This window comes from Scomber japonicus, chromosome 5 (assembly GCF_027409825.1).
Source record: "Scomber japonicus isolate fScoJap1 chromosome 5, fScoJap1.pri, whole genome shotgun sequence".
Classification (NCBI taxonomy): domain Eukaryota; kingdom Metazoa; phylum Chordata; class Actinopteri; order Scombriformes; family Scombridae; genus Scomber; species Scomber japonicus.
Window position 1 is genome coordinate 35,175,136 of NC_070582.1, and position 12,357 is coordinate 35,187,492.

A 12,357-nucleotide genomic window follows, 5' to 3' on the forward strand; every position below is an offset into this window, starting at 1 on the left:
GAGCTTTTGCAAAGAGGATGTGTGTCTGTTATATATGAGCTTTTGCAGGGGGCAGCAACCCCCTCTTTGGACTGTATTAAACAGCTGTGGGAGACAGAACTAGGCTTTCTGTATCAGAATGGAGGAGGGCTGTTGGCTGGGTGCATAACTCATCTATTTGTATCAGGCATGGACTCCTGAAATAGCAAGCTTGCCAAAATGTTTCCAGGAACCAGTGAAAACTGTCCTAGGTGTAAATGTGACCCGGGCACCCTTAGCCATATGTTTTGGGGCTGCCCAAGGCTAAAAGACTTTTGGGTAGGGGTTTTTGACACAATGACTGCAGTGTGGGACATAACAATTCAACTGAACCCTGTCACAGCTTTGTTTGGTGTGGTGCCACTGGACTGCAGGATTTCAGCCACACATGTCACAGCAGTGGCCTTCGCCACACTTCTGGCACAGCGGACTATCCTGCTTAAATGGAAAAAGTCTGTACCCCCTTCTCATAGGCGATGGGTGATGGACATGGTGGCTCATCTCAGAGTGGAACAACTAAGATTTATAACCCAGGGCTTGGAAAGAAAGTTCAAAAAGCTTTGGCAACCATTCCTACTATATGTTGAGAAGCTCCCTGTCGAATAAATAATTACAATGGCCCTGTGAATTTATTTATTTATTAATTTTTAATATTTTTGAATTTATTTTATTTTTTAACTTTATTTTTTAATATTTTTTAAAAATGTATTATTGATTTTTTTTTTAATTATTATTATTTTTTTGTTCATCTATTTGTCGGTTTTGTGTTGCCTGTATGTGCAGCTGTATGTGTGAAGTAAAATAAAAAAAAACCCATTAAAATATACATTCAAATATACATTACTGACTACATTTTTTTAACGTATAAAAGTGTACGTTGGTAGGTAGGTGGGCGAGGGAGAAAAAAGTACAGCGGAGGGAAAAAACAAGCCTCACTTTGCCCAAAAGCCGTGCAACAGCAGCACATTTCAGGCCTTTCTGTGTGGCCGAGCCTGCAGCGATATTATGTCAAAGCATTTGATGATAAATTTACCTCTAATCCGGCTACGTACGTGTTACTGGCTGCTGCAATGTTTTGGGTTTGCTTTTTTTGTTTCTTTTGGGGGGCGGGGGGGTTATGGAAAAAAGCTGGTGAGGATAACTTCACTGAGTGCGCACTCATGACGAGACCGACATGCCATGGGAATTTCAAAATAAATGTGTGTCTTAATGTGTGCTAATTTTAAATAAGCAATTTTGCTATAATCCGGCATATTTACAGAGATGTCTAATATCGATGTTCATCAATATGCACTGTCCCTATCCAAAAATAAACTATTACTTACTTACTTACTTAAAGATGATGATCTCTGATCTCTGTTTTAATTTATCATCAATGCTGATGTAGATCGATGTATCTTTACTCCCCTAGTATATAAGAAGAGCATGCAAGGAACACCTCAACTCTAATTCCAGGAGTGTGGTTACAAAAAACTCTGCAGATAGTTTGTAGAAGTAAGCCTTACCTCTTCCATTCTGTAGGATTCAAATACATACAGGTAGCTGCCTGGTCTGCCTACCAGTCTAGTGGGAAAAATGAATTACAAACAAATTAGAATGAAAGCATGATGGAAAGTAACAGAGAAACCAATTAACTGAAAGCTACACAACTGCATTTTAAAATATAGTGAGGTCACTGACCTTCCCCTAAAGAAAGCAATGTAGATGATGGGGCTGAAAGCATTGACAAACTTGAGAATGAAGGTCTTGAAGATCAGTCGTTCCTCAAAACTCTTGTCTGTTTTTGGAACCTCTAAAAAGGAATAGATATGTGTCTGTGATTTTCTGCAATGTGCAATAGAAAACATAATATGAGACAAAGTCAGGCCTGCACACACATAACGCCTCACTGTAGCCTGATAAATAAATGGTGACAAGTTGAACAAAACAGACTTCATCTCCCACCATGCTTTGCTCAACTTACATCCAGGTGAGAAATTTAGCAGAGTCAGACAAAAGAGCACTTGCTTAAGCGACACACAAGTAATTATTGTGTCTTCCCACGACTACGAGAATCTTTCTACCCTAACCCCTTTCCCCTCTTACTAACTACACATACAGTGGGGAGAATAAGTATTTGATACGCTTCCGTTTTGTAGGTTTTCCCATTTACAAAGCATGTAGAGGTCTGTAATTTTTATCATAGGTTCTCTTCAACTGTGAGTGACTGAATCTAAACAAAAATCCAGAAAATCACATTGTATGATTTTTAAATAATTCTTTTGCATTTAGTATTCAGATTGGATAGAATGTTACCAAACCCCACAATGTGCAAATTAAGTCATAAACCTTGTGAAGTATGACTTCAATTTTAACACATCACAGACACACACCGTAACATACACAATCTCAGACACCAACATATAAAAAACTTACCTAACACAGTGAGCCATCGTGCCACAGCTCCATAGACCTCATCCAGTATGAGGATGACCACCAGGTTGATAATAGCTGCTGTGGTTTTGACTGTTAGTTGTACATGGTTCCGTGTGGTTGGATTGGAGCTCATATGAAGAGCAGCTTTGGTGGAGATCCGGTAGAGAATCACACCAAATACAATGGCAAACGTAACACCAATCTGACAATGAAAAGGGGTGCAAGATTACAAATAGAATATATAGACTGTGAATTAAATGAATAAGGCTCTTCTTACCATTAACAGCATCATGACAATGTTAGTCATGTAGGCAGGGAGACGGTCTTGACATGTAAGTTTTTCCATCTACAAAAATAGATTAATTTATTATAAAACCATTTTCAGTACAACTGAAACACGAAGATTTATTGGCGTCATAATTGTCTGTTCAACTGGGTCTGAGCTTTTTATTTGAAGTGGGGTTTAATAGGGATAAGTCCTGCTGCCAGTGTATTGCTGTGCTTATAAGATGGAAGAAATGAAAATAGTTAAGTGATTTCACTAACCAAACTGAACTTGAAGAGACTGAAATTCAACCTGTTACCAAGTACTAACTTTTTAGGAAATCCGTGGCTGCACCTGGATTTAATACCAGTGAGGAAAAACTGTGAGCGGTATGATAGGAGGTGGAAGCAGGGCAAGCGAGGAGGACTTCATGATCTCTCTAATCTCTAATCCACACAAGCCAGCAGTGCCTACACTCATGCTGGCAAATATGCACTCCTTTGACAACAAGATTGACTGTGGAGTGCTTCCCAACGTAGTGAGGGAGACTGAATGAGAACATCACAGACGCGGTGGTTTAGCTGGAAAGGCTGGCACTGCAGTGCACAGTGGCAGTTCTAGCTTAAATGACGCCCTGGGCAAGACCCTCCTCCCCCCCTGCCCAGGAATTTGATTTAATATATTCATTATATATATATAATAATATAATAATATAATATATTTAATATTATTATTATTATTTATTATATGTCCACAAGGACATCTAAAAATATATGTTAAATATAAAAAATGTAACAAGATCTGTGGGAAAAAAGAATGATATAATAGAAATGAAATAGAGAATAATATTTCTCAATTGCACAAATCCTTCATCAGAACAATGGGAAAACACACTTAAGAGAATCCGATTATTATACAATTGCAATTGGAACTAAGAGTCAACCAATAAGTTTTCACACTAAAGTATTTTTAACCATCTAACTTACCTGTGTTATTGCCTTACACTTTGAAAGTGAAAACACAAATGCCAAATGCATGTGCGTTTGTCTCTCTCTCTGACTGAGAGCAGGATATAGCAGACATCACAGGTGTGTGTGTTTCTCTCTCTCTCTCTGACTGAGAGCAGGATATAGCAGACATCACAGGTGTGTGTGTTTCTCTCTCTCTCTCTGACTGAGAGCAGGATATAGCAGCCATCACAGGTGTGTGTGTTTGTTTCTCTCTCTGACTGAGAGCAGGATATAGCAGCCATCACAGGTGTGTGTGTTTGTCTCTCTCTCTGACTGAGAGCAGGATATAGCAGCCATCACAGGTGTGTGTGTTTCTCTCTCTCTCTGACTGAGAGCAGGATATAGCAGACATCACAGGTGTGTGTGTTTGTCTCTCTCTCTCTGACTGAGAGCAGGATATAGCAGCTATCACAGGTGTGTGTCTCTCTCTCTCTCTCTCTCTGACTGAGAGCAGGATATAGCAGACATCACAGGTGTGTGTGTTTGTCTCTCTCTCTCTGACTGAGAGCAGGATATAGCAGACATCACAGGTGTGTGTGTTTCTCTCTCTCTCTCTCTCTGACTGAGAGCAGGATATAGCAGACATCACAGGTGTGTGTGTGAGAGCTGCTCCTCGGTTTATGTATGGTTGAATATTTAGTTGCGTTAATGTTGATAATGCACCAAACATAGGTGCAACATGTTGCTTGTTTTTAGAGCAGAAACTTAAACAATTTGTTGCTTAAATTGCATCTGACATCAACGTTATTTTACCATCCTACTAGTGTGTTGTCTTTGCATAATAGGCGGCATAATAAAACATTTTATTTCATGTAGAAAAAATGGAAACCATGGCAGTCTTCTTTTACAAATTAAACACTTTATTTCAATGACTACTTTTTAGAGTTTATTGTTTTCTTAAAACATATTAAAATTAGTTAACAAGGAACCTAATTAACCTACTAACATTTTATTTTACATTTTGTGATAACCAGATTATGTCTATTTGGCTTGTAATAGTATCCATCAGTAAACAATGTATCACCAGGGCTGTGTTGTAGATGTTGATGAAAGCCTTTTGACCCTTGCACACTACTGTTACCCTCATGCACCCAAATTATCTGCACATAATATTGTAGTGATATAATGAAATTAAGATGAAAGCACTAGATAACAACATACTGAATTTGTGTTTTTGTTTCTTCTTTTTAAAGAAATGGCTGATAAGAAATCGAACTCTGCAGAGCGTCTCTGTTTCCTGCATTACAACCTGCAGCTCTTAAACTGGGAGTAAGAACTTTTAGTGAGGGATGGGTGGGGTAAAGAATACTCAGGTACTTGATGTGGGTTAATATAATAATAATGATAATAATAATAATAATAATAATAATAATGCATTTTATTTAAAGGCGCTGAAAGCTCTTGACCCCATGGTGGTTAAGTTGGCAGATGGGGCGAAGAGCTGGTTGGCAGAAGAGGATCGGAGAGTTTGAGTAGGTGTGTAGATGTGAATAAGTTCAGAGAGATACTGTATGATAGTGCCAGGTTGTGAAGGATCTTGAATATGCAGATTATGCACATTTCTTTTTAAATTGTTGTTGTTTTTTTGTATTTCTGGTTACACATTTACACTCTTGTGTCATTACAAGATTACCTAGTGCACTTTACTTAAAAAGATTATGGTGCTTGTTGCTAGTGTGTGCAGTATTGTAATTATTTTATTTATGCTTACATATTTATGTTCTTATTTTCATTTATTTATTATTATTTATTTAATTTTATTTATGTATTTCTGCAATACAATTGTTAATTTGTTAATTTCATAAATACATTTTTCTTTTTTTGGTTAAATTGAGACTGGTGTAACATTTATTATCATTATGTCATTTTTATCATGTAAATGGAGGGAGAAAAAGCAATAATGGCTTCAAATATTGGCTCAAAAAAATCGGCAGCACATCGGTCATCAGCTAAAGCTGATGAAAAAAATCGGCATCGGCCTTAAAAAAACCATATCGGTCGACCTCTACTTAGAACAGCAAACACACTGTTTAGATGGCACAACAGCCAACTAAAATCTGACTCTTCTGGCCTTCCTTGATGCAAAATCATCAATGATGTCATCATATGAAATCTGCTCCCCTATTTTGTGATTGATACTAAGACTAAACCAATTCACTTTGGAGGTGTACAGATTTGTTTTGTATTCATGCATGAACTATAGGCCTGTATTTATAATATTATGAATGAAATGTGCGTTATTTGGAAGAAAGTCGAGGTGTGACTGACTTTAGCCCATTAATTCCTTTAGAGTATTGCTCTATTAAGTTGGTCCCCATTCCCCCCTGCCCATTCCAGTAGGGAGATGCAGAGGTGAACTTCATCAGTGTAAGGGCTTGTATGGCATTTGTTGTGTTATGGTTGGATCTTAACTTTTTAACTTAATATGTGCAGTAAGCCTGTACTTTAGCTATACATTCTTGTAAATCTATGGTGTTCATGCCATAATAAATTTCCCCTTTTTATGTGTGAGGTCAAAGGAGGGGGGGCACTTCAAGAGTAGTCACCCTGGGGCACCCTAGGGTGTTAATCTCGACCTAGTTTACCATATACTTCAGGTTCATCTTGCAAAACTAATTATTTAGTCATTCAATCAAAAAATGCTTGCAGCTTGCTTGTTTTTAAGATGAACTACAAGATGAACTCTCACGTGTGTTACAAGACTGTCTGGCTGCTGCACTACCCTCACAGTTAAGTTCTGCCTTTATCGTTCTGTCAACATCACGTTACTAACTAACATTTAGATAATCAATTCTTGACCTTTGTGAATTGTTGCAGAGTGCTCAATGTCCCCATTGCGATGCATCATGTGTCCCCATGCAACAAAATCGATTGTGTTTATAAACATAACACATACTCATACTCAAACATAACACATAATCATTTGTAAAAACAAACACATGAAAAACAAGTGCTCTAAAACAAACATATTAATGAACTAAACTTGAAAGATGCAAATATTAAGAGCCTACCATAGAATTACCTTTTGATGTGATATCTGATGTTTGCTCAGAGATTTCTGCATGACCCTGAATTCATACTCAGCCCTGGGGTGGTCCTGTGACGGCAAATCACACAAAAAAAAGATGGACATAAGTAGTGTAACTATAGGAGAGCCACCAAATCAAAGTGGAATTAGCGGATGCGTAGTATTGCATACCCCTAGGACTACTCCATCAAAGAGGCCTTTTGAAAAGGAATTCTACAAAATACAATAATGACATACAGTAACACGGATACATTTTGATGATAAGTCCTTCCGGTGGTACCACCCTGCTGCAACCTCAGAGCTACATGCACTGACTCATGATTGTGATACGAGAACAATTCTATGGTGAAGTTGCCAAGAAATATTTAAATTAAAGAATAAACACACACTATTTTGTATACACTGTATACATAATTACATTGTTAAATGCTGTCACATGATGTTAACACAAGTGATATTTCCAATAATACACATAACGTGTGTCAAAAAGCAGAAAAAGGCTTTTTAATCAAAAAATTCTGTCTGCTCAGATTTGAAAATTCAGATCAGATGAATTCTTTGGCCTCCAGCCTATCTAGATCATAAATACTACAGAAAAGAACTTGTGTAGCCAGTAGTTGCCCATGCATTTACAGTTTTTGCCCATTGCTTGAACACATTTTGCAAAACTTCACTCATTGTGCCAAAAGTCTACACACAAGTAAACATGACACAACACTGGGAAATATACCATTCACATCTGTGTCAAATTGAAACTCTACTATCAAAACCTAAACTCTGCTATCAAAACCTAACAATCCTTTGTCAAAATGTAACTCTGATGACAAAATGACACATACTTGCATCATATGCATACACTTTCAGATCACACTGCAGTCTTTGATTTTCACTGTTTATTCAGAAGGCACATTTTCAGGAGGCACATTTTCAAACAACCAAAAAAGCAAATAGGCCTACTCAATATTGTACATTGCAGTAACATGAATTCAGATAAAGCAAAAAAAAAAAAAATGATAATAATAGAAAAAAACACTATACTGTAAACACAGAAAATCATGGCAATTGTGCATACTGTACGTGGGCTCATGGATCCCGCCGTCTGTTGGGGTCTGGCCACAGGACCTCATCGACATCGCAAGCAATGTCTTCTCCCGCTAGGCACCGGGGAAAATATCCCCTTGCATATCAAAACCATCCATGGATTGCTGTCACCTGAATGTCGCCGCAGGCCTGTTCCATTGCCTGCAGAAGAGGCATGCGGGCATGCGGGCATGTGGTTGGCGGTCATATACACGCCATCTCCAAGCCGAAAATAATTCCTCTATAGAGTTTAAAAATGGTGAGTAAGCAAGTATACCACTTCAAATTGTGGTTGGTGAACCAGGCCTGGACCAGAGCAGCCCGATGGAAACTGACATTATCCCATACCACCACAAACCTGGGCTGATCTGGTCTGTTCTGTACAACTATATTATGGAGAGCATCTAGAAATGTGAGTATATGTTGGTTATTGTATGGACCTAGTTTTGCATGATGATGCAGAAGCCCTCGAAGGCTTATGGTGGCACACAATGTGATATTTCCCCCGTGCTGCCCCGGGACGTGCACAATTGCCCTTTGGCCAATCACATTACGACCCCGCTCAGGTCGAATCCAGCTTCATCAATGAAAATGAATTCATGAGGCTGTGCAGCTCCATCCATGGCCAAGATTCTATGTAACAAAAAACCCCAACATATTACTACAGTGCTACACATACAGGACCCCCACCGCATCACTGTCTGCAAGTATTTTCTGTCGTAGCTGGTGGAGACGGATGGCATTGTCTGCCCTCACTAAGTCCACAACAGCAAGTTCCTGCTGTTGTGTGAACAGGCGTTGGTGTCCTCCCCCAGAAGGTCTTCTAGTCATTCTAGAGAAATACAACCACAAATTGTCATTAGTTTGCTTCTTTTTCTTACAGTACTTTACTGTATATACTGTATCATCCACTGTACTGAAACATCTTAATATAAGTAATCATGATATGTTTCACAAAAACTACCACTTTGGCTGCAAAAGGAGCATTAGCACCCTACAATACCCTGTACACGTGATGTGGTAATGTGATATACTGTAGTACAGTACTGTAAATACCATATGAGTAGAGTAGAAGGTACGGAGGTGAAGACATACCTGTTTTCCAGTCGGAATGTTCTTATTACAGATGCCACTGTGAAGCGGCTTAGATGTGGGTGGACTCTCTGCCCAGCGTCCCTCATAGTCAGGCCATGGTTGATGACATGGTCCACCAAAGTTGCTCTTCCTCGTCCTCTTCCTCTACCTCTGCCTCTCGCTCTCCCTCCATCCATGCTTGCAAAGTTCTTGAAATGGCTAAACTGAGGGCTTTTTGTTGCTGGCTGATTGGTGTTCAGTTTTGCAAGTAAGTGCCTTCATGTGTGTATTTGAGTGGTTGCAATTACCCAATATGTTTTGTTTTTTGGATACATGTGTTTTCCAAATGGCACCCTGAGATTTCACTTTTGAACAAAGTGTCTTATGTATGAAATAGAGTGTAGCAGTGGCGATTGCTCTGAGACAACAAGGGAAGCTCAGCTTCCCCTAAAATTTCATCAAATAAATCGTCACAACTGTCATATTAAATTCACACTAAAATTATATTTACATCAAATATGCACTTGAATGCGTTCAATTTTACAACTATGACATCCTGTAACCAGCTGTTTATTGCCAACGCTGTTATTTTCCAACGTGATTTCCCTATCACACACTGGCAGTCCGCTGCGGACGCTGAGTGTCAATGGTGTTCAATGAGGCTTCTCCCAACAGCTGTTTTGGCTAGGGCGGGACAAGCCAGGATAAGACGCTCATTGGATAATGCGACAAACTCGTCCCGCCCCTGGACGCTGAGCGTCTCTGGCGGTCAATGGAGCAGTGGGCGGGGTCGGACGCTCTGCTTCTGTATGATGATTGGATGAAATGTTTTATACAGACAGCTTTGGATAGGCTGACTCTTCTGAGTGTAGTTTTGACTTTCTCGCTAAATCTGGCGACTTTCCAACTCTTCTTGGCGACTTTTTTCTCAAAGGTGACTATCGACAAATCTAGCAAGTTTTTCTGGTGTTATTGGAGAGTTTTCTGATGTTTCGGAGACTCTGACATGAAAGCACGTATCACTCTGTCCTCAACGAGCAGCGGGTGCTGCTGCGAGCCCTGCCCCCGTCCCAAAGCACTCACAGTCAGGTTCACTGCAGCCTCGTACAGCAGTCCCAGTTGCAGTCCGAGCAGAGAGGAGAGTTACATTGCAAAATGGTACAGAAAACAATATTATTGGTCTAATTAATTAGATTAGATTAGGTCTTATATATTAAATATGAATTAACACGTTTATGTTGAATAATTCAGGTGTTAAAGTGTTTGTGTGTTGATGTGGTTCTATGGCATAGATGAAGCATACAACAGCCTCAATTAAACACTCCTTTTATTGTAACTGCCTCGCTTCAATATGACTATGTTTTATAATGAAGATGTAAAGTGAGCTTCCCCTGTTTAAAACACCAGCAGCCGCCACTGGAGTGTAGTATGCAGGACAAAGTGTGTTGCATAAAGGAGTGTGTTGCAGAATTGCAACTAGAGTGCAAAGCAGCGCTTTTGTTTAAGTTATGGGTACATGTGTTTGAGGTATGGTAACAAAAGCTTCAAGTTGTGTTACGTAGTGTTCAAGCAACGGGCAAAAGCTGTAATACTTACGTTATATTTAAATTAACCATCTTACTGATCAATACAGAGATGCCCATACTAGTTTATCAGTTTCTTGATTCAATCAAAAATATTTTCCTCAAAAAACAGCATTCGAGTTATTCCAGTGCATTGAATATAGTGGCACCTAACAGAAAAGACTTGGTAAAAATTAAGTACATAATATACATATACTGTATGTCTATGAATATCATATGTATATTTTAATTAGTGTATAGTCACTTTAAAATAAGACTTCTGTTTGTATTACCTGAGAATGAGCACTTTATATATAAGGAGTGGGTCTCGGAGGCCGCCATTTTGCACGGCCATGTTTCTATAGGAGCAATGAATGGACAAACCTGACATTGGCAAGGCCATTTCGTGTTTTCAAATTTAGTGGGTGTGTGGCCATGCGCCAGAAATACACCGGTTGGAAGACGAAGAATAAGAATAGACTAGATTGTGATAGATGTGAGTGAGAGCTGGAAGCTATTATCCAGTACTACTGCATCTCCCAGCTGCTGGCGTTGGCAGATGCTGTTACCCCCTGCAAGTTGCAGTGAATGATGAAAGCTGAAATACACTGGAACCTGAAAGTTAAAGAAGTTGCTGAAGCAATGCTAACAATGTCTGGAAAAAACAGCTGATATCAACTGAAATGCAACGCTTTGAAAACCTGGGAGTTTAAAGGTAAAACTAGAACTGGGATGTGAAGTGCATTAAAGTGATGGTTCGGCGTAATTTTCGACCTAGCGTCATATGCACCATTACGTCTATCTAAACACCGCCTCAGCCCTTTTTTTTCATTTGGTCGCAAATTAGTGGAGTTAGACCTATCAGCCAAATGGCTTAGTACAGGCGCTAATGGAACCAACCAACTAATAATGCCTGGATTTTAGGGTCTTTACTTATTGTCGAAATCTTGCACGACTACACGGTATTTCAGTGATTGTGTGAGATCCAGCACATGGAACATGAAGATGAGTGGCTCAATTTCGATGTTTAGATGGACGAAATGGTGCATATGACGCTAGGTCGAAATTACGCCGAACCATCACTTTAACTGCAGAAACTGAGTGCTGAATCACTGAGAAAAAAATTGATTTAGAGATGAAGAACATATTAGAAATTGTGGAATAGTTAACAGTCCAGCCAATCAGTAACCAAATCTTGGTTTGGTGGCTGCAGAAGTGAATAGGTGTGCAGGGAAAAGGCAAAAGCAATGACAACCATGTGATGGAAAAAAGTGGCTACATGCCAGGGAGCAAGCTGAGACAGACACTTGAAATTGAATCAGAATCTGTTTTACTAGCCAATTCTGTAAGTATACAAATAATGTATAATGTATAAAATAACGTAGAGAATACAATTTTACAGAATATAGTTATAATAATTGTGCATGGTGTAGATGGTTTGTGTGCTATACAGTTTAAGTTTGGTGCTAATTCAGTCAGTTCACTTCATTTTAAAATGACCAGTTCTAGCATATGAGGAGGATTAGACTCCCTGGACTGAAATTCTGAATGTTCTATGAGGGGGTGAGACAGCCAATCCAGACTGTGTCTGGAGCTCTGGGAATGATGGGAGAGTCTATTGGCTTTCGTTCTTTATGAGGAACCATGCTTCTTGCTGGTTGAATCAATGAGAGTTGTGGAAATGAAACTGACAGCCAGCTGAAACAATGCTAGTCTTAAAAATTATAATCAATGCTAGTCAGGAAATATGACTGAGTCAAACAAAGCTAGTTGCAACAACTCAAGTCAGACAAGGTGAGTTATGAGTTCAGTATCAAAACTAGGAGAGCCTAAACCAGAAGCTATCCTCCAAGTGGAACCTTTCCAAATCCAGACCGGCCTACAATTCCTAATTTTCAAGACTAC

The 12,357-nt window shown here is 39.2% G+C and overlaps 1 protein-coding gene across 1 annotated transcript in view; it reads right to left on the bottom strand.

Moving 5' to 3' along the window:
• The window catches only part of LOC128359522 (anoctamin-1-like), a 151,741-nt gene that overhangs the window by 51,813 nt on the left and 87,571 nt on the right, over positions 1 to 12,357 (bottom strand). The window contains exons 15-19 of the mRNA XM_053320014.1: positions 6,731 to 6,805; positions 2,711 to 2,779; positions 2,434 to 2,635; positions 1,699 to 1,810; positions 1,524 to 1,581 (exon numbers count right to left, since the gene is read on the bottom strand). Coding sequence (XP_053175989.1) covers positions 1,524 to 1,581; positions 1,699 to 1,810; positions 2,434 to 2,635; positions 2,711 to 2,779; positions 6,731 to 6,805 — 516 coding nt within the window. The remainder of the gene's footprint in view (positions 1 to 1,523; positions 1,582 to 1,698; positions 1,811 to 2,433; positions 2,636 to 2,710; positions 2,780 to 6,730; positions 6,806 to 12,357) is intronic.